The sequence below is a fragment of the Ambystoma mexicanum genome, chromosome 12, assembly GCF_040938575.1.
Source record: "Ambystoma mexicanum isolate Mex_15411 chromosome 12, UKY_AmexF1_1, whole genome shotgun sequence".
NCBI classification, from domain to species: domain Eukaryota; kingdom Metazoa; phylum Chordata; class Amphibia; order Caudata; family Ambystomatidae; genus Ambystoma; species Ambystoma mexicanum.
Window position 1 is genome coordinate 1,209,431,453 of NC_090936.1, and position 23,624 is coordinate 1,209,455,076.

The following is a 23,624-nucleotide window of genomic DNA, read 5'->3' on the forward strand; positions in this document are numbered from 1 at the left end:
ACTAATTAATTGTACTAGTTCCTCTTTGGGTAGATCTGCTAGCATAAGCGTCATGTCTACTTGGGGGATTATTTGGTCTGTTTGAGTAGATGTATTTGTGCGGACCTGTGCCAGCCTGAAACCCTCTCCTTCTTCCATGTAGACGACAGGTGCTTTCTCCATATCAAGAGCAGCGATCCAATCGTTTATAAAGGATAGGCTTTTTCTTTTCTCTCTTGCAGCCAGTAAGTGCTGTAATATCCTGCATTATTTTATTTGCCAGCCTCGAATTACTATGGTCATTTGTTGGCAAGTTGACCGTTTCACTGTCATCCAAGGATGCTTGCGGCCATTACTAGGCAATGCACACCCCTCTCCTGTTTCACCACCGATCTTCTCCTCTCCATTCAGACATCCAAGTTTACTTATTTTCGGTGGTGTGGCTTTTTCTCCCCCTTGACGATGTAATTCGGTCCTGTTCGGCCGAACTTTATCTTCCCTCAGCAACTCTTTTCGGGCATCATCTATTAGCTCCAGGTCTACTAGGTCCCATGGACCATCGTCTTTCCATATTCCCACCTCCGATTTCCTCCGGCTAGGGAAGTGTTCTCTGATGGCTATTTCCCACTTTGAAGTCTCTTTGTCTGGCTCCCTCATTTCCAGTTGAACGACAGCCTCACCTTTCTTTCCAAGGCTGGCAGTGTCATCTCTATTTACAAGTGTTTCAACTTCCTTCTCAGGGGAGGCGGGGATGGGTTTTACTCCCCTTTCAGCTTGACCCCCCCTTTCAATTTTTCAATTTCCACCCTTTCGGGGATTTTTGACTCTTCGCGGTTCTCTTCAATGAGGTCTCCTGGCCAGCTTGGTGGCAGTATTTCCTGTTCCAGTTAATTTATATTGGCCCTAGGATTATTTTCTTTCTCTTCAAAGTCCTGCCCATTTCCTACTTTGTTGTTTTTCAGGAGCATCGGGACCGGTGATAATTCGGTCCCCATTTTGTGACCTCCCGACTCCCCTGATTCAGGGTCTGATCCTGTTCCTGAGTTCAAGTTGGTACTAATATGTGTTGAAGTTTGGCTTAAAATAATAGTAAATGTTATACAGATTACTTTAAAAATGCACAAGTCACATGATAAATCAACCTGGAAATGTATTAATCATTGTAGAAACATGTTGATGAAAAGATTATGGGGGCGGGGGCATTTTGTTTTGAATCCTAAATTGCACAGAGTGGATTTCTCCTGTTTGCATTTTTTTTTTTGCAAAAGGGGCTGTTCATTAATTTACATTTTTTCCACCAAGTACAGGAAAAGTAAAGAGTAAAACACAGGCGAAAATCGCCTTTGCTCTTTACCACTGTGTCTGGAAAAGTGTAAATCCCTTCCACAATTAACGATTTTGGGAGCCATCCACAATGAATTCCTCCAGCCTCTGCCCGCTTTTGCCAGGTGTAAAAGTCAAGCAGATACCATGGGAATCTATTGGTTTTCCGCCAACGTAATAATACATGCTGGTGGAATACCAATCGGATTTGGCAGGGGGACCTTGTTAAGTCCAATCTGCTCTCCAACTCTGCCTGTCAAATCATACAAAACCCTGCAGCTCATAAAAAGTGGAATTAAATGCATTTAACGCCACTTCTTCCACTCCGCTTGACCTCGAAAATTATCCCCTATGACTGTAGCTTTATTTTCCCCATCCTGAATGGAAGCCTACAAGTTCCAGCATAGCAATTAATGAGAACCTACAAATAAATCTCATACAGACACAAAGTAAAATGAAATGCATGACAAGGTTATTGTTTCACACAGCTTGTTCTGTATCCCCTTACTAATCACCCAACAATCATACTTAAATAGCTTCTTAAAACCCTATATAATTTTTTTTTAAGTGCCAAAGCAATGTTCACTGCCTTTTTACCTTTTCTCATCTCTAATCACTTCCAGTTGTAAATAATCTGCCTCTGAGACACGTTAAAAAGATAAAATCTCACTGGTAGGATCTGTTCAGCCCTGCTGTTTGTATTGAGGTGGGAGAGTAGAGCAGTAGGGAGGCATTGGCGTTAAATCCACCTCTGATTGCACTCTTCAGAAAATATTTAAATACTGCTTTTTAGTTATAAAAGATGTACACCTTGTATACTTTTCCCGCAACATTATAGAAAACGCTCTTTCTTTTTTGTTATTTTACAGGTGTTCATGTTTCATTTCCGGCACTGCCTAAACACCCAGCACCCAGGATTTACATCATACTTTCCAAACAAATCCCACAACACAAACGACATATTCTGTTTGCATACAAACTCTGTAAAGTTACTCAAACAGAATGAGGTTATCAAATCAGTACTTATAAGTTTGAATAATGAAACATTCTGTCAGAGTAGACGAGGCTTCCAAACAAAGATACATTCTATTTAGGTCAGAGCCCCAGTGCTAAGTATGCATGAGAACATTCAGAAACTGGTCAATACTTGACAACCTAGCCTTATCATTTTCAGGTAGGGCCTTGTTGGACCAGCTCAGTGAGGTGCAAATCTAGGCGTAGTAAGCAAGACACCCACATCTGGGCAAATACACATTCACTTAGGGAGACAAACGGAAGCCAACATGCATTGGCAAAGCCAACAGCTTGGGCTTTTGGTTAGGCATTGATGGGCATTTTCCAGGCACTGCCATAAGGGTACCCACCTGGCCATAAGATGGGAACAAGTGGAACATGATGCCAGTAACTGGGCAAATGATGGCATTGCCTGGAAAATGTCTTCTAATACCTATACACAAGCCAAAACTGCTGGTTTTGTGGTTGCTTGTTTAAGACAGGACTTCAGTGCAACTCAGAGGCATTAACAAATATATTGCTTATAATACTAGGAGAATCCAGACATGGACCCCTTGCTCACTATTCTTAGAGAGGCACAGTTACACCCTACTGATCAGGTTCAACCAGTTGGAAACACGTGTCTGGGGTTGCTGTTGGTACTCTTGTTCAGAGGAGACTTGCCCAGCAGTTCGGTGCTGGACTGCCCCAGGGCAGGACAAAGACTGATGTGTTTGGGATATTTCTTCTCTGTGAAAGATAGTGAGCTAAAGACTCTGGGTAAGTCTCTCGTAACCAGGACTAATGTCTGGCAGAGGGACTCCCAGGACCCCCCTTGTTATCATCCTATCTGTGCTCCACAGCATGCGTTCTGGTTGCATCTAGTAAGCAAAAGTCTCTGAATCATTTATAACCACCGTCATTGCTCTGGCCAGCCTTCCATACCATTGTTTGCATATCGGCCCTGGCCCTATCACTAATATCTGAAGCTTTTCCCAAACTGCTAGAACACAGGGCCTAACAATTCATGTGTTTTATTGTGTTCCAGTGCAGATGGAACACGGCCCAGCAATTGAGCCTGAACTGCACCTTTTAGTGGCAGCACCAAAAGCAGTTTGCTAATGGCTTGTCCCCTTCTCTAATCACACAGACATACTACGGAATCATGGCATGGAATGTTGCACAGGGCAACGGTAGTGGTCCTGTTTAATTCAAAGCCTAGCACAATCACTTTTTGATTTTTACTACACTCTTCCCACCTCCAGAATTAAAGTTTGTGTTACTACCAACCTTTATCTTTTCAATTATACTTAAGTAGTTAATGTAGCAGAATATATACTTTGAATGTGATTTGTAAGGGGGCTCCAGTCAGTTGACGCCCCTTCTGCAGAAATGTGTGTTCAAGCAACTTTACCTGTCATTTATTGTTTGATCTAGTTAACCATTTTATTAAGCATGATGTGAAAAACCACTATATTCCCCCTAAACATACTTTAAATTACAGAAACCAAAACGGTGATTTTAGGTTTGAGAAAATCGTTGTAGGCAGCCTGCTTGAATAAGTGTGCTACCTCACTTAGAGGTGTGAATGGCCCTCCATCTCCCTGGTTATTTGTACTTTTATGGCTGTGGGGCATAAATCATTGTTTACGGCAAGAAAACATATCCTGGCCGGGCCTCCTGCAGGTTACTGCTGAATCCTTAGTGACATCCACCCCCCACCCCCCACTCCCTCGGTTACCAGTGGTGTATAACACCATTGACATTGCCTCTTTTCTAGGGGGGGCCAGAGGCTGGAGCTGGGCCTGCGGAGAAGGTGCGTTTGAGACCGGGTGGAAATATCTGTACTGGACTAGAAGGGGAACTCTGTGTGCAGCCTCGAGCAGTAAGATAGCACACTGAGGTCTAGATTGGGAGTAGAGGGCTGCACAGGGGATGGGTTCATGAAGCTATGATTCTGGCTACTCCTGAGGGATACTCGACCCTCCAAACCATGCGCGAAGTTGGAAGTGGAGGGGGGTGGCTATTATCTTTAAACAGAAACTGAAGCTGTACGCCACCAACTGTCCAAATCTTGATAATTGCGAGGCCTAATGGTAAAACTGAATATAAACCCTACATCCTCTATTAGTATACTGCTAGTATACCGAGCCCCAAGAACTACTCTACTGTTTGAAGAACAACTATTGGCTATTCTAGGTAATCTATCAAAGGACACATCCTCATTTGTTATCCTTGGAGATCTTAACTACTGGTACAACAATCCTCTTGATGAGGTTTCCCAGGATTTAACTATGTCCTTGGAATCCATCGGGTTTCAACAACCGGTCCATAGCCCCACCCACAGTAGCGGCAATATACTGGACTGGATTGCAACTAAAAACCTGCAAATAAATCTCTCTGCTATTGTGGAATGCATTTGGTCCGATCATTACCTCGTTAACTTTGAGTGCTTGAGTGCGAGCACTAGAAACAAACATGTCTAACAAGAATAAACCTCGTCAGACATGGCGTAATCTAAACAATCTGACGCATGACGCTTTTAAGGAGCGAGTAGTCCCACTCCTTCTCTCATTACAGAAACATTATTCCCTTGATGAGTTTTCCCCAATTATTTGGGTCAGCTAATAATTCTGCATTTGATCTGCTCGCCCCTATTAAATTAGCTAACCCTAACAAATCTACGAACCAAAACAAATGGTTCTCTGGGGATATTCTGATAGCTAGACAAACTTAATGGACAGCAGAAAGACTCTGGAGGAAAGCTCCGTCCACAGAAAACATGGTGTTCTGCAAGCAAACTGTAAAATGTTACAAAATAATTCTAAATGTCAAAGCCAAATACTTTAGTGATAGAATCCATCATGCCAAATCCCACACCAAAGAAACGTTCTCTATTTTGCAAGAACTAATAAAAACCTTAGTCAATAATCAGACACAAGAAAGTAATGCCTGGTGTCAAGCCATTCACGACGGATTTAATATTAAAACCAAAAAACACCAACAGTCCATCAAAGAACAACTACAAACCCTTTCTAATAATATCCTGACACCAGAGAGGACAGTCCAATGTGCTAAAGATCCCTCAGAAGTCTTCACCTTTGAAGGGTATCAGAATTGGAGGTCCTTGATATTATCCATAAACTGAAGCCCTCCTCCTGCAAGGGAGATGCCTTCACAGCAAAGCTTTTCAAAGATTTTGCCGCTACTCTGGCCCCTTTGGTCACACATTTTGTGAACCATTCTTTTGACGAATCCTACGTTCCTAACAATATCAAGGAGGCTTGGATCACACCGCTCCTAAAGAAAGATAATCTCGATCCTTCAATACCCGGCAATTTTAGACCCATTACAAATGTACCATTTTTACTAAAGATCATAGACAGGATTGCATGTGAACAATATCAGACATTTGTGTAAAGTAATAACATTCTTGCAGAGCAACAATTGGGCTTTCTGGCCAATCAAGGCACAGAGACAGCTCTTCTGGATCTCCAGAATAATATTGCTTCCATCATCGAAAAAAAGAAACAATGCACTGCTTCTTTTGCTAGATCGTTCCTCGGCATTTGATTTGATTAACCACAAATTCCTTGCTGAAAGAACTCATAACAGTTGGCAAATGCTCCCAGTCCGCAGCAGACTGGTTTAAATCCTTTTTAGGTGTCAGATCTGCAGCGGTCGTGAAGGGGAATTTCTCCTCTTTAAAAATCCCGCTGCTATCTGGAGTTCCACAGGGCTCATGCCTATCGCCGCTACTGTTTAATATCTTTTCAGCTTAAGTCCTGGTTGTTAGACGACCCCACAGAGTAATTTCCCTTCAGTTTCTGGTTGCCAGACAAACAGTACCTCACTGTCTTCTGTGTTTCCTTGTGTTCTGTATGTCACTGTGGGCGCTCTGAGGCCTTTGGGCGATGTAGCGCTATACGAAAACAAATCTAGATAGTTTACAGATGTTCAGCCTGGCAGGCAGCCTTCACCATACAAGTATGAACTGTTGAAGCTTGAGGCCGCCGTCGGAGGCTTCCTCTGGTGCTCAAAGGAAGAGGGGAGGGAGGCTGGCTAATCACGAACCTACACCTATAAACGAGGGGACCTGGAGAGCTGTGTGCAGGGCTGTGAGCACCGCGGCGCCGGGTGGGTTCCAGAGCCCCAGTGTAAGACCAGGGGGGCCATCTGGCCACCATGCAGGCAGGGCGCAGAGGCCAGGTAAGACCTATGGAAAGGATGCTTGGGAGGATGTGGACGAGCATGGTGTGTGTGGGGTGCGGGGGGGGGGGGGGGGAGAGGTCGCTGAATGCCAAAGATGGGTGATGCTCAGAATGCTGGGTCCCCGTGCTGTTCTCTGTACAATGTGGCGCTGTGCTTAAGCCGTGTATAGTGGGTCTGGAAAGCTTGGCAGCTGGCACGAGCCATCTGATCTCATGACTCTCTCGCTTTCTTTTGCAGGGGAATGGCTATTTCAAAGAGGGGAAGTATGAAGTGGCGATAGACTGCTATACACGAGGCATAGCAGCAGATGGCGCCAACGCACTGCTGCCAGCGAACAGAGCCATGGCCTATCTGAAAATTCAAAAGTAAATAGCTTGACACTGTTTTGTATTGAGCTGCACCTTGTACTGGTCACAGAAAGGGTCTTCTCTTTAATGCCTTGAAAGGGATAGGATGTACTTGTGTGGGTTATTGATTGGCTTTCCATTTGCAAAGCGGTGACAAACCATGTTCTCTGAAATGCAGAGCGTCTCTAGTTATGGTGGGAAGTAACCCACTCACGCTGCCGCCTACACATCAAACAACTGCAACATGCAAGGGGGCAATGTTCTGCGTAGTGCTCATTTCAGCAATCCCCTTTCATTCATGCCTCACTCTGCCCCCAAAGCCTTTGCCCCCACTAGCGTGTGGTTTTTCAGGTAGAAGTGGCAGTCAGGGTTCTGCTGCCTACTGGTGAGAGCTACCGCGTAACCACTTAAGCACTAAGGATGTGCATGTTTGCCCTACTTTCCATAGGAAGTCATTGAAGCCTGGCCCCCTCCCACACGTGAACGCGACTCCCCTATCAGGGGCGCCCCTGCTAGGCGAGCCCAGGAGTGTTTCTAGAGACTCTGGGCACAGACCCACTGAAGGGACCGGGTTGTAGAACGCAATCCAGAGTCCCAAGTTGTTTTATTCTACTACTCGTGATTAGGATATGTAGATGGGGAAGACTAGCCACTAGCACTGCATTTATCCCAGCTGCCGACCCTTGGAGAAAATGCACAGCTATACACCCCCAGCCCCCATCAGCACTAATACACAGGACGCGGCACCTGCCGGTTTCACACACACCACCCATCAACACGGACACTGTGCCAATACCATGGATAGCTAACATTCGTCACTCTCACTCTAATGAACTAATGGATTTTATTATCCAGATCAGAAATTTAAAAAAAAATGCAAGCAAACACTAGCGAGAGGTACATTTCAAACCCGAGAATGAGAGCAGTCTGTTATGATATAACGTGGCATTTATAACGCGCCTGGACAAAAGTGTTTCTAGGCGCCACAAGACAAGGGAGGGAAGACCGAGGGAGGGCGAGACAAACGATCCCACTAGGCCTTGTCGTTCGGATCGTGCAAGTGCGACAATAGAAGTGCAAGGGGAAGGAGAGTGGGAAGTGCGATCAGGGCAGCCTGGCTCTGAGTAAGTGCAGCCAGGGCAGCGCGGCTCTGGGTAAGTGCAAGGAGGCAGGGGGGGCTATAGGCGTTACAGTTACAGCATCTAAGTGTGCAGTAGGCCCAGAGAGACTGGCCGTGGAGGAGCCTGGTACCCAGGAAGACTCTGAGGGAACCAAGCAACCAGTTGGCACAGCAGACAGGTAAGTTAGCAGGGGATCGAGGGAGGGAAAGGACGGTTTGCAGCTGCTTCCGGAACTTCAGGTGGTTCGACTCGTTTCTGAGATGGGTGGGGAGGCCTCTCCAGAGGGAGGCACCTGCAGAGGAGCGGGATCTACCTCCACACTCTGTCTGCAGAAGCATCTGACCTTTAGAGAGTTGGAGGTAGCAGAGCGAAGGGCTCTAAAAGGAAGGTATTTTTGGAAGACAGAGTTAGATGTAGTGTGGGCCCCGGCCCAAGAAAGCCTTGTGGACAATGCAAAGGGCCTTGAACTTGATCCTTGTAGCCACCGGGAGCCAGTGGAGAGATTTCAGGGCTGGAGAGATACGGTCCCTGGGCTTGAGGCCAAAGAAGTCTCACAGTCTGGATGAGTTAGAGGGCGGAGAGTAGAGGGAGGCAGATTGAGAAAGAGGTTGTTGCAGTAGTCCAGCATGGAGAGAACCAGGGCTCTGGAGACGGTGAGCTTCTGGAGGAAAGTGAGAATAGGTAGAATTCGTCTGAGGAGGTACAGCTGGAAGTGGAAGTGGCCCTTTTTGGCAAGGTCTGTGATGTGAGGAAAGAGTGGAGTTGAAGATGATGCCAAGGTTTTTTATGCCTCAGAGGAAGGCGAGGATAGAGGGCCCAAGGAGGGAGGACTGCTAGCGAGGGAAAAGCGGGAGCAGAGGTTCCAAAGAGAAGGATCTCCGTCGTACTGGCATTAAGGCAAAGGTCGTTGGAGGCGCACTAAACCAATTGGGGAGGAAGGATCGCCCAGGGGAAATGCCTTGGTCTTGGGAGCAAGGCAATAGGCGCACTACATGTTTGAATCCTGGTCCCGTGCTTTCAAAACCACTCGCTGGTATTAAGTGCATTATAAATTAACAATTTAAATAAATGTAATAAAATCCTGAATCTAGTCTAGACTTCTCCATCACCTACCATTGCCCAGTTACGGTATATATCAGGGAGACCATAAGGAAGAGGGGAAGAGGGGGTCCTCCATCAGCTGCATAATTTATGAAACCCAGGCGGCATTTCCCATTCCAACTATTTCTATTTCAGTGAGATGTGAGCTTCTTCTTGTTTTGCCATTATGTTGTTCATGCATTAAAAAGTGTGGCCTATTAAATACGTCCTTTTTAAAGTCTGCTGTTTGCTCGACCACCTTTGGTCGATTCAACCAATAGCAGATGCACATACAATTATGTGTATGTGGGGGTCGGGGTGTAGGGAAGTGGAACATGGCAGGATCCCCATAACAAAAAAAGGTCGTATTCATTTCGACCAAAAGTCAAACTGCAGACTTTCAAATATGTTTGCAACAATGTAGAACCCATAAAAGGTATCCGCCGCTGTCTTCTAACACAGGCCTTGTTTCGTGTTGTCATCAGGTACGAGGAGGCGGAAAAGGACTGTACGCACGCCATCTCCCTGGATGGGTCCTACTCCAAAGCCTTCGCCAGGAGGGGGACGGCCCGGGCAGCGCTTGGGAAACTGAAGGAAGCCCAGGAAGGTCGGGAACTATCCCCTGTTATGATCATGTAAATGAGTGGAGTTTAATAGCAACAGAGCATTTCACCATAGGCTTCATTTGCATAATAGCAGAGCCTCATGGGATATGTAGTTTGTTTGCTGTAGGAAGTGATCCGTTTCATTAGGATAGTTTACATTATTGATAAAGAGCGGGTTTGGCACATGACAGTATATTATGCCCACTGTGATTTCCTTTGGGGTTTGTGGGAGTAAATAGGACTGTAAAATGCCATTGCAATTTGGGAGATGAAAATATCAGTTTTTTTAATGACTGTTTTCTTTACTTTTTGAAATTGAACTGTGTTTTTATGGATGCATGATTACTTCAAATATATTACCAACTACCCATAAAAAAAAGTGTATGTATATTTTTTAGTGACCTTTAACTGTGATAGGGCTGTTGTTCTTCCCCAGCCACTTAAAATCTTTCCTTTACAAGTCCTATATAGTGACAAAAACCTTTACTCTTTTCCGGTTCATTACATGTTAACATTATTTATACAAAAACTTTGTCATAGATAAACCTGTTGTGTTGTACATACTCAGGTTTTCTGTTGAGAGAGAGAGGGAGAGACTCTCTATAAAGGGGGAGCAGCACCACTCATGCGCCCGAAGGAGGTTTTTATATGTGTGGGAGCTGAACTCCTTTTGTGGAACATGAAACAAACCAAGCCATGCCCAGGAATAGTGAGAGTAGTTCCAAGCTCACCAACTCTGCCACCATCTCCTCTGCACTCCCCTCCTCCCACCGCCTAGTGTCTTAGCCCGCCACTTCTCCATCTGGTGACACTCAAACACCTGTCCATCACCTCTGAGCCTAACCTCTTCCAACACGCCTCCTCCCAGTTCCCATTGGCCTCTCTGGCTAAGCTATCTCTCGGAGAGTTGGGGTGGCCTCTGGAAGGCTTTTAGCCCTTCCCTTTTTTCATCTTCCATGTTTTGAGGTGGCAGTTTTGTGCTCTGCTTGTCTTCCTTGTAGTCTGCTTCCGGCGCAGGTATGTGGGGAGGAATTCTGTGTATACCCTGCTCCCCTGCAGCCCCTTGTTGCTCTCAGTTCATTTTCTGTTGGACCTAGGGAAATGATGGGGCGTCTCATCCTTGTTTGGCAGAAGAAATCACAGTCCATTCCATGCCTGGAATCGATTCAATATCTTTGGTTCTAGTCAGGGTTTTCTTAGTTTCACCCGGATGCATTCTGAAAAAGACAAAAGAGAACCTTGGCCAGAAGACCAGCTGACGGTGGTATTGTTGGTCACATACAATGCACACTCAGTGGGGGGTAGCGACTGGGGCCCCTCGACTCACCCTGCTGCCCTGGTAGGCCAACTACCCCAAGTCGGCAGGAGTTCCCTGCCCCCTACCACCTTGACAGGGACATGGCTCTGACCCTGTTGCATCCCACATCAGAACTATCTGCCATGCCATGGGGCAGAGCCCAACAGCTAATTGCTGGACTCTCCTTTCACCAGAGAGGGACTGAGGGGTAGGGTTAAAGTCCTATTAAAATCATCCAAGGGCCCACTCGGATATCAGAAGCAGATGTAGTAGACATTGGATAGCGCAGACTGCAGACAGGAGCTGTCTTGTAGAAGGCTTGAAGAGAGAGAAGTTCTGGAGTGAGAGCAAATCCCATTAGGCTAGAAGATCGGCCATGAGGCAGTTTCACACTAGGGCCCGTGTGCAGGAGGTAGGACCCAGAATGATTTGTATGATTAGTCCCTTCTGCAATGGCACAGACCGGCTAAAACCATGACGTGGAAGCTCGCCCAGAGCAATGCCATCGGTAAATATTAATTCATAACCTTCCACCATCACATTTATTTTTATTGTGTCGTAACCAGATTCTTTTTTTTATACACACACACACACACACACACACACCAATTTGTTAAAAAAAGAAAAGCAACAAAATGAAAAGAAAATCATGCAAGAATAAAAACAAGAGATAATCACAATATCTACATAAAATATCACAATGTAAAGTTTAACACTAATAAAATAAGAAGGGCATATTGATTGCAACCAACACTGCATTTCCAGGATCCATTACACGTTTTTTAAGTAATATGGTTTCTAGAATTAGATTTTGCCCATTCTAATACTCTGTAGGTCACCAAACCTTTCTTACCATTTTCAATGATTGTCTAGCAAGTTACACAAGTGTAGGACCTGTATCACCTTTATTGTAAGCGCTGTCTCATGGCCTGCAATTAGTCTGTCCCAGAACATTTCAGACACTAGCCCTTCCTTTCTGTCCACAGACCATTGTAGCAGGTTGACTCTAACTTCCTAGGTTCCCTCACATTTCATTAGAAGGTGTCTAATTGTCGTCTAGGGTATTTGCAGACATTACACAGTGTCAACGCTTCATCACCCCTCCCCCATTTAGTAAGCACCTCACGTGTGTAATGTATATAAACAGAGTCTAAGGAAGCTCTGTCTCATCCTCCAGTCACGGAATTGTTTTAGGTACTTGGGTAGCAACCCAAGTTTTTTGTTATAGATTGAGTGATCCCGAAAGAGATGCTTTATACATTGCATCTATATTTGCAATCCAAACTGCCCTTTCTATTGCTTTTTTCACATTCGTTGGATTGAGAATCAAAGTTTCTAAGTCAGTGTCTGCTCCTGTCAATATCACATTTAGCAGGGTGTTCAGGTTGGCCAGCATAGCTGATCTTGACTGTTTAAGATAGGCAGATAGTCTGTATGGGGATATAAAAGACTGAGATGTAATAATCAGTCGACAGAGAGAGACCAGCTTCCAATCCGCATGATATTTCAATGATTTTAGGCTGAGTTCATACCTCAAATAACAAAGTTGATAGACCATGGGGAAGCTCGAAAGCACTCTTCCAGATTATCTCTTCCCATTTTTGCCAATTGGATTTCCAAGCTAGCGGTTTTGCTTCTAATCCATCACTGGCACCACTTTAGCTACGTAGAATTTTATGAGTAGAATTAGTGAGAATTTGCACTATTTGTATAGAGTATTTTTCATCTGAGTTAATAAATATAGAATTTTGGCTCGTAGGTCTGTCGCTATGAGGGCGATCATTGGTGATGCAAAAACACAAAAGCCCAAGTAAATAACTTCCTCTACTCTCGGGATTTGTTTACCCTCCAAAGACCATTTGAATGTTTGGCTTTTTCTGCCTGCTGTTTTGAAGATCACTATTTTCGAATTCCCTTGATTTGTTAAGTCGTCGTTTGCATATTTAGCGAGAGCGTTTAACAGACGTTGTAGCCCTACTGCCGTTTTATCTACTAACACAATATCATCAGCATAGGACAGCCAACTGATTTTACAATCGTTGATTTTTAGGGCTGGCCAAAGCTACTTCGTTCAGTGATTTCCCCATATCTGCCAGGTATAAGTTAAATAGAAGGGAAGCTGCCATACAACCTTCTCTCTTTCCACTTTTATAAACTCTTGACAGATAGCCCTGTTCGTCCAGCCTAACTCTCATGGTAGTATCTCTATGGAGATCTGTTACCATGGCCAAAAGATGTTTTGGTACCTTCCATTTTTCGAGTTTTTCCCAGAAGTGGTCTCGATGTACTCGGTTGAATGCCTTTGAAAGTTCTGCCCAGAGGCGCTGTATAGCGAAGTCTCCCCCCTTTCCTCTTGCTTTTTCACTGAGTATTCCCAGGGCAAGCCCGTTGACTACCATTGAGAACCCCTTACGGAAGCCTGTCTGGAATTTTGGTAAAATATGTTCTCCTTCAACGCATTTTTCTAAGTCCCCCAGCAGAAGTTTCATGAACAGCTTACTTTCTATATCAAGGAGGGCGATCGGTCGGTCATTCGCTGGTTCCAGCCGATCGACACCCCCCTGAAAATTGGTATAACTATTGCATTTCTCCACGAGGGGGGGGAATACCTTCCTTTTCAGAATCTCATCGAAAAGTATGCCTAACAGCCAGGCCCACAGTCCTGCATTATTTTTTAGTACCTGGTATGTGAGCCCATTTGGACCGGCCGCTCTAGGTGAGGAAGTTTTCATTATTAGCTTTAATATATAGGTCACTTCCGGTCTCTGGTCCGGTTCCTCATGTATCCAGACCAGAGATGATGGTGACAGGAGGCGTATCAAGACTGAAGATGGATATAGAAAGAGCATTCAAGGAGAGAGCCTGAGAGTTGGTGGGGGCTTTAATAGCAGAGATAGACAGAGATAGACACGCTATATAGGGAAATATAAGCCTAGGAAGCAGAACCAATGGAAGACTCCACAGAATGGATGATGAAGTTGGAGTGTGGTCAGACATGGAGCAGAAAGATTCTATGGTTAAGTCTGGGATGAGTAGGTGGCCACCCCTTCGCTTCTGCCAAGCTCTCCTCGTCCACACCCCATACTCTAGAAAGTACCACTCCCCATACTCAAGTGAGGCCTCTCTGGCAGACCGGAGGAATCCCCGACGACAGGAACAAACTGAGCTCTACGAATCAAGCCAAAAAAAGAGAAAAAAGGGGACATGTTCCAGTTGAGCCAGTGCACCCGAAAACACCAAGGCCTGTAGGAGAAAGGAGTGCATGGGGCATTGGGAAACTGCAGAGACTTTGTTGCTGTCAAGACTTTCTTTTTTTGCACCATATCCATTAATTGGAGTGATACCTTGGAACTACCCAACCCCCGGAGTGAGTTTGTGAACCCTGAGCTCTTCCAGAATTTTAGTTTGAGACCATGAGGATAGCCTGACCCTTTTCTGTTCCAACCTATAACTTCCTCATTTACTGTTCTGGCCCTGCACTGTAATAATATCCCAATACATTGTGTTAAATTGAAGTTGTCGAGTGTATCTGGTCTGCCGATTCCCCATGCCTCCTGCACCTCTCGCTGTTGGGATGTGCTGCAAGGGAGGGTGAGTCCAGGAAAGGGTTTACATTCTTTTAACAAATATAAATCACATCGAATGAAACCTTCTACTGGAGCTTTCCTTTCTTCCTATTGGTTTTTTCTCTTTAGTCTCTGAATCAGTTGTATGCTATTTATTATTCCTAACCTCTTATGTTTGTGCCAGCATTTCACTCTGCCCCTTATGCTTGAGCCAGCATTTCACTCTGCCCACTAAATTTGATTTCTGATTTTCTTGGGCATTGACTTGTTGAAAAGCTGAATAAAGGCATTTCCTAACTTTTCCAACCAACTATTAACATGGATTTGTTGTTTAGTTCTTCATTCCAGATTCTTCCTGCTTATAAGAGCTGGGTGTTCTAGCCGAAGAGCTTAATTGGGCGCAGTATATCCGTCTCAGCAGGATAAAGACCTGAGCTGGCCCTGCCCGGACTCAAACCTTTTACAGCTAGATGTCTGAAGAGAGTGCTAGTTATTTCATCATTTCTCTAAGCTCTTTTGTTAAATTCTAAAACCATTCCAGTTGGCCAACTATTTAAAAGATCACTCCTTTGGGAGACTTCAAATCTTCTACATCCGCTCTGACATGCAGAATACAACAAGGTTCTGTCATCTCACCTAGGTTTTTCTGTGTCTATTATACGCCTGGTGTATTTAATAGACCCAATCCTTTTACCAAATCCTCCCAACCCTACGCAGACAATTTCCAAGTCCTCCTGATTATGAATTCTCAGAAGGATGAAGACCACCTTAAAGAAATGCAAGATTGGAACATCAACTATTATCTCTGCCTCTGACAGTAACCTTGTTTTTGACATCCTTAACTTGAGCACTCTACCTTTTGATTGGTGCACCCAGATAGGCCTGGCCCAATCCCTTCCATTCTTTTTGAGAAACCTGGGGTGTAATTTGACAACAATCTCAAAACGGTACCTTAGTACCAAAGTCACATTGCCAACTCCACATCCTGAAGAATTAATCTTGCACGTAGACTACTATAACAGCCTTTACCTAGGATTTAGCTAACATTGCTGTATTTCTTATTTGCTAATTTACAATAAAGATGCCGGATTAGTATTGGCCTAAAGCCATGGGATCACATTTCGGAGCTTGCAAAATCTTCTAGCCCACTCGCATTGGGGAGGAGATTTTATGTAGGTGAGTACCATTTACATGGTGTACCCGGCCTTGCTGGACAGTATGGGGATGTCAGAAACTTCATTTGACATTTACTGCAAACAAACTTTGGCAGTAAATGTCAAATGAAAGTGTCACTGTGTATGGCTGGCCTTTGGGTGACAGCATTGCACCAATATGCCTGTGCTTATGGTGACATGCACCATTTTACTGAAAGCACTGGTAAATATTTTTCTCATTTGTCACCATTGGGCGAGTGCATTTCTCTTAAGTAGAGTATATAAACTAAGGAACTCGCCCTGCAGGTCTAGTGGGATTTTTAATAATTTGCAAGGCCTGCATTTCCTTAGTTCTGAAGGCCCTAAATGCCCGCCACGCGAGAATCTGATTAGGCAGAAGGCATTCTGTATTGCAATATACGTATCCTGGGAAAAAGAGCCAGCATTACTGACACTCGTATATCTGAAATATTCCGAAAAGATCACTTGGATCGACCTCCAACCACAAACTCTCTGCTGTCTGCTTCAACCAAATGAAATATGGAGGCAGGTCCCTGGCAAATCAAGGTGCCAAACACAAACTCCTTCTATTCTCTCCTGAAAACTGAACGTGGCTGCACAAGACTCAAAAAGCACTTTAAGCTCTGGTTCGCTGAATCAAGGACCTACAGTCTTTTGATTCCTCAACCCTTAACTTAATCGCACATGATTCGGCCCCTCTCTGCGCACATCCTCAATTAGCATCAGCAAATAGCCTGTTTTCTTTGCACACATCCATAGAGTATGTACTCTATGTAACCTGAAATGTGCCTTCTGTGTCTTTCTGGAACTTATGCGACTTGTTTCTACTTTTTTGTATTGTTGCTCATGTCAACACACTTCTCCAGCATGGGGTCTGGCATGGATTCACATGCTCATGGATATTCCCTGTCGACAGGCCGGGAATCCTCTGTAAAAGTTTCACTTACAAACTGTTTGTTTGTTTATTTATTTGTATAGCGCACCTTACCCAGGGGCAACAGGGCGCAGGCAAAAGATAATTCGAGGCTTACAATGTTGCAGAAATATACACTTTGAGGTAGTCATAAAAATAATCAGAATTACAGGAATAAAAAAAAAATATACAAATCTTCATATATACAGAGTCAATATCTATGCAGGGGTAAATATACAGATATGTACAGGGCTGTTAGAGGCGGGTAAACCTAAAGGAATATTCAGGATTACAGAGTTAATAAGGAATAAGAGGTATATTTCTCCTCTAAACCAATCACTGTACCCTGGGTCATACTTCCCCCAGCCAATGACTGCCCTCTCCCTACACCCCTGCTCTGGCAGCTATCTTCAGATATTTACTGCACGTTCAAGTGTTGGGAGTCCTCGTGTTTTGCTCTGTAAGCTGATCTACGTTTTTCATGCTTTTTCAGTAAAAATTTGATTTTTGTCAAACAGAGCCTGTGTGCTCTTTCTCTGCATTGGCCGACAAGCGGGGATCCGTTTGTCGGTGAAAATCAATGGCCCTTTAGGGCAAGAATTATCAAAGTTTCATCAAAGTTTCCCGAAGGCCATCGGGTATGCTCCGCACTCCGGACCATGTTGGAGGAGAAGAAGGGAAGCTCCCCTTTTAAGCTGTGCTCCAGATGTGGACTGCAGAATGTGTTTATAGAGGACAAACACTCCCAGTGCCTCTACTGTCTCCATCCGGATCACAGGAAATCTGATTGCAAAATCTGCCTCAGGTTCTCCGAGCGAACCTGAAGGATCGTCACAGTAGGCTGGCGGTGTGGCTCAGCACTGAGGCCCCAGCCCTGTGCGGAAACCGGGGGCATGCCTCACCCATGACCGGACGGTTTGAAGAGTGGGCTTCTACGTCCTTTGAGGGCGTTCTATCGGTGGGGTCCCAAGACAAGGCCAAGCACCACAAGTCCGTTTCCGTCAGGGGCGCTGCGCAAGAGGGTCCTGTGACAGTCAGGGCGCACTCATCTTCACCATCTGCCTCCATCTCCAGCCATCGCTCCAGTTCCTCCTCGAAGAGGAAATCGGCTAATCCGGTGAAGCTGCAGAAAAAGCCTGAGAAGACAAAGGTGCGGGAAAAGACGACTGACCTGCCCCAGAAGGCCCAGGCAGCCCAGGTAAAGAAGTAGTCGATGATCGAGTTGGTGGCAGCCGCCCTCTGGAAGGCCAAGGGGGCTGACCCAGTCAAGGTAGCCCTGGCTCTGCCCAGAGTATCCCTCCCCCGAGACAGGAGGCATCGGCCAAGCCGGTGGAGAGGACAACAGAGAAGAGGATGCCATCCCTGAGCCCGAACCTGACTCCCCGGGATGCAAAAAAGGGGCAGGGCCTCAACCATACTCCAGGGCACGGATATGTCTTCCTTGGATGAGGAGGACCAGGTGTCAGTACACAAGATCTCCGCTGGTAGGTCATTGATGTGGTTAAGAATGCTGCCAATCCACACCAAGTACAAGCCAATAAGGAAGCACGTTGGATATATAGATCTGCTCTCCAGTATTTTATTTCTATATCAATATCTTGGACTCATTTTAAATATTCTTTCTGTTGATTTAGTGCTTTATAGTCGAATTCTCATTTATATATATTCCCTTTTTTTCTTTTCTCTGGATTTTTCCAGATTGATCAATCGGTTTGGTGTAGGGTAGAGCATTATCTACCTCACCGAGTGATGTATCCTATGTTAATACCGCATTGCAACTGAGTCACGTAATGGACATGGAGATGCTGTCCCCCGACTGCTAATATATTTTTCTTCAATACGCTCTCTTTACTATATTCGTTCAGCCACAGTCCACTTTCTCTCTCTATGTATGCATTCATTGGCCTTTCTAGAACTGTCTGTCTACTATACATGTTTACTTATAGTCCTCTCTCTTCTTCGATGATTGCATACATTTGCCTTCCTGGAACTAAGCTTACCGAACTCGGCAAAGCTTCTTCTTTCGCGGCAGACTCATAAGTGCTTCAAACAGTAGCACTACGGCGCTTTCATTGCGCAACTTGAAAGATCTCGGACACAGGTTGGTTGCCTCGAGATAGGAATTAACTCAAGGCTTTTTTTACAACAAATACAAGCCCGCATTTTCACTCGCACGTTTATCTGTTCTATAGGTCTGCTTACCTTTTCTTTGTTGGTGCTTTTGTACAGGAGGGCGGAGCGACCTCTGAACGGGCACATAAGATTCAGAGCTCGCCCTCCGGCACATTAAAACGAGATAGCTGCATCTTGAGGAGGATGGGGTGCAGGATTCTCTTACTCCGACACCAATCAATAAAGACAACTCAATGGTTTGGCAAAGGGAAGTCCGTTTAATGACAAGTACAAAAAATGGGGAAAACAAATGGAAATCAGCAGTGTTGCGATCGCCTGTCTCGCTTCAACTCCCCCATTCTTCATTCAGACAGCAATAGTTATACCCAAAAATCGTCATCATTGACGTGCAACACCCATAAGTTTACCATGCAATTCTATTGGTTGGAAAAGGTAACTTAAGTATAGATGCTATATCTGTATATGGTAACAAAGCGCAAGGATTGGATAGTTCTTATCGGGTGGGCGTCTACTCGTCACTACAAGCACAACGTCTAATTGATTCTACAGTTATAAGACCGTAGATTATTCAGTCCATTGTGATTGGGTGGGTTACACCCCTAGGCATAAATCTCTACTTTAATTAGCAGCATGCAGAATAGACACCCAGGTGCCTTGTGCCCCAAGATTCACCTTGCCTCCCTTCCATCAATCAGTACTTTAGGGCTATGTGTCAATTAGTTGGCCGAGGATGGCCTCGAAACTATAGCTTCTCATCTGGGAAAGTTATGGCATCTTCGGGTTCTGGGTGACATCAGACGTTGGTACCTCTTCGCCCTTGGCTGGTCACGGGTCTGTTCACCGTGAATCTGCTTCATGTTCCTTGTATTCGTGTATTTGATTCTCCCGTAGCCTCGCCACCTGCCTGGGGCCTCTTTATCTCGACTTTCACTGACTGGCTGCTATGCTCTGAAGTCTCGATTCTCCGGAGATGCCGCTCTTCTCCCTTCCTTAGGTTGACCTTGAATTCCCAAGCATGAGCTCCTTCTCACTAAGTTTCGATTCCGCTCTTCCCTTTGGCTTCAGTTGGAATATGAATCATGGCCTTGCTAGCCCTTTGCAGCCTAGGCTTAATTCTGCTTTTACAAAATGGAGTTGCACTTGTATAGTGTGCTTTATTGAGGTGGATATATAGTTGGTGCATGCCGCTCTAGTCTTCTACTAAGCATTGCAAGCAGTAACGTTCTCTTAGCTTCTTGCGTTCCAAGCCTATTTACAGGCATTTTAGTCAGTTACGTGTGTTCATCTCACTTATTGGTTACGTTTATTTATCTTAACATCTTTCCTCTTACACGTCCATTACAACATTATTCCTAGCATTTCACCCTTGTTTGTCAACTTTTGTTTGTCGTTTATGTTCATCTGTACGACTGTTCAGGTTCTTATGTCGTCACCATTTACCCTCCATTAAGATATATTGGGTCTCTTCGGGGACAGTTTGTAAGTAGTCTTCATTTCGTGTCAGCTGCTGGTACGTTGTCTCAGTGGGTACCGAGCTGCCCATGGCTGTCTGGTTATAGGCACTTCGACGGATATTGCATTTCTGATGGGCACTGGGCAGAGGCCTAGAATTGCTCTCTGTTGGTTCATTTGTTCCTCATACGTCACATATCTCGGCGAGTATGTCTCTGGTACCGTGAAATGGGGGGCCGGGGTGCAGGCCATGTCTGGAACCTCTTCTACACTTTGCTGCCATGGAGTGAGTTATTTGGGTTCATCGTTCCATCCACAGACATTTTTTAAGCAAATGGCACAGATTTCGGCGAGCCGGTAGCACCTATAGCAGGTACATCTAATTAATTCAGACATCCAGCGCCATTAAACTCATAATTTTATCCTGTATGCCTTAAGCAGGGGACACATGGAAAGGCAATACATTAACACTATCTTAATCCATTCCACCCCCATCAGATCTCTCTGCCCTTTAGAGGAGATACCCTGCTACCTCAGAGTTATTAAATGGAGGCATGGCCATTAATAATATGGCATCATCATGCCTCTATACCTGATATTGAAGCAATCACCTTGGTATGTAGCAATGCCTTATTTCAATTGCCCATTGTGAATTTGCTTTACACCACCAGTTATCCCCTCTCTTTCTCTATACATATGGCAGAAATGATTTAACGGGAATGGCACCATAGCACTTTGGTTTTCTTTGTGCATGTGTCTCATATCTGATCTTTCACGTAATCCTCCTTTAATGCATGTGGTGTGTTTCTCACTTTGGTTGCACTGACCTGGCACTGCATGCACACTATGATCAGGTAGACGGTGTACCTCCTGGGCTAACCCGGCAGGAGTGGATAATGTCCGGTTAAGCATATGGCAATAATGCTCCTCTTACTTTTTGGTTACCGCTTATGCTATAGCTTGTTTTGTGTTATAATATAGGCACAGTTCACTTACCAAGTTTGTTTGGTTGTACTGTAGGGGCTGTACAAACAATCCATCATCCTGATGAAGGTGGTCTATTTTTTTCCATCTCACCACCGAAACGCCAGTTAAGCCACTGTCCATGCACGGGGTTTGCATTTATTCTCATGACTAATGAACGTGGCAAGCCACGCTTTTCATCACTCACGGCAACGGATGACGTAGAGGCATAGTGTATCAGTCTCATCTTTAGCTGCTCATCAACATGAGGCACAGTGTATCAGTCTCATCTCTAGTTGTTTACTAGCATTTCTGTTGTTTTTTGTGACCAGCATCTATGAAGCAGCATTCCAAAAAATAATTATTTTGCCTATCTGTCATTAGAGACTGATGTAATCAACTTCAATTCAGTCAGGGATAGGTAGATACTTTTTGTGTATGATATATTTGTAATACTTGTTTTATGATTTGCCATCACACCATCGTCTTTTTTTGTTGGTTCTGAAAATGTGTATTATGTCACTTTTTGATTCTAATATATCACTGACATATTATTAAAAAACAGTTTGTATATGATTTTTGTTTTGTTCATTTCAGTTTATCTGTGCTAACAAGCAGAGCATGTCTTTAAACCTTGTGATTAATTCATTACAGAAACCAGTTTATTAATATATTGGTAGTCTTTAAATCATTTGTTCAATTGTGTTTACACAGGAACATATCTTTGTTTGCCCTTAGTTCTGTGCTCCATTTCGGTTCCCGAGGTATTTTGGAGTTCCTCTTTGTTACCAGTCAGTACACACGATCCAGGAGGACGTGGGGTACGACGACGATGCCAGCAGTGAAAGTCCTGTTGGGAACGACGACAGAGGTGACGACGTTGACCTTCTGACGATGTCACAGGGCCAGTAAGCCTACCGCCAGACCCCCTCCAAGGGAAGTATTGCTGGATATCTTTTGACCCGGCACACCCTGGTGTTAGAGATTGGGAAATGGTGCCGACAACACCACCGGCCCCAGACCAACCTCTGGTGAAAAAAACGAAGCCGCACCCTAAGCCGCCGCATCAAGCTCCACACGTGGCCCCCCCAGAGACACGGGGACAGACACAGCGACCACAGACACAGACGATGATATGGCCACGGCAGGCGGTTCGCCACAGCCAAGGGCTTCTCCCCAAACGAGGTGGGGTCATTCCATGCCATGCTCACCAGAGTGTCGGATCCCTTCCAATTGACACCGGAGGAGACCAGGAAGGAAGGTAGGTTTCCTATATCAATGACGCAAGGCCAAGAGGAAGGCCATCTTGGCGGTGCCTCTCCTGGACGACGTTTGCAAGGAAGGCCTGGCTTTGATGAGAAACCCGGCCACGGCCAAGAGGGATCGGCTGGAGAAAAAATACTGGGTGCCTGCGTCCGCACCCAAGGGCCTACATTCACAGCCTTCCCCGGACTCAGTGGTCTTAGCAGCATTAAGGAAGAAGTCATCTAACCCCTGGTCTTCGTCCTCTGTCCCGCCCGATAGCGAAGGGAAGAAGTTGGGTGCCATGGGAAGAAAAGTAATCTATTTGGCGGTGTCAACAGTCAAGGGTGCCAATGCCCTTGCAATCCTAGCCAGATAAAACAAAGCAGTGGTATGAGATGGCTGCTGGAGTTCCTACCCGACGACAAACGGGTCGAGGCACTTTCCATCCTCCAGTAGGGGGAGGTGCCATCGGACCATGGTGACCCTGGACATCGCGGACATAGGCTTCCGACAGATTGGGAACAGTGTCTGCCTCCGTCATCATGGCTGGCTGAAAGCCACCTACTTTCGTCAGGAAGTCCAGATGAGGGTTCTGGACATGCTCTTCGAAGGGGACAACCTCTTTGGGAAGGCCGTCGACGAGTCATTGCAGGCCATTAAGACTGATACTGAGATGGCCAGTGTCTTGGGCACTCTTCCACACCGCTCGTCCTTTCGTGCCTCCGGCGGGAAGTCTGGCAGATCGTCAAAGGGTTTCGGCGGAGGGTCCTCTTCGTACCTTCAACCCTCCCATACCACTAGCCAGGAGGTCTACAGAGGCCATTCAAAGACTTTCAGTGGAGGTGGCCGACGTCTCGCCCAAGGCGGCACGCAGGCCCCGAAGCAAGATTGAACCGGCCAGGAAGTCAGGCCCCCACCCATGCACCCCGGTTGGAGGCCAGCTGGCGGGCTTCGTCAGCGAGTGGAAGATGATCTTCACTGACCTATGGGTGCTGAACGCTCTCGCCCACGGACACACACTAGAGTTCCAGCAGAAGTGTCCATGGATATCTCTGATGGCCCGGCAGGTGCAGCACATCCCTCTGCTCCTGCAGGAAGTACAGGCCATGATAAAGAAAAGGGACGATGGAGCTGGTTCCAAAGCGACTCTGGGGCTCCCGAGTCTACTCCAGATACTACTTGGTAAAGAAGAAGACCGGGGGCTAGAGGCCCATTCCACA

General features: G+C 45.5%; 1 protein-coding gene across 4 annotated transcripts in view; it reads left to right on the top strand.

Moving 5' to 3' along the window:
• Positions 1 to 23,624, top strand: part of RPAP3 (RNA polymerase II associated protein 3) — a 280,511-nt gene that overhangs the window by 109,105 nt on the left and 147,782 nt on the right. For all 4 annotated transcript variants that reach the window (XM_069629862.1, XM_069629864.1, XM_069629863.1 and 1 more), the window contains exons 9-10: positions 6,745 to 6,872; positions 9,541 to 9,662. In XM_069629862.1, the coding sequence (XP_069485963.1) occupies positions 6,745 to 6,872; positions 9,541 to 9,662 (250 nt within the window). The remainder of the gene's footprint in view (positions 1 to 6,744; positions 6,873 to 9,540; positions 9,663 to 23,624) is intronic.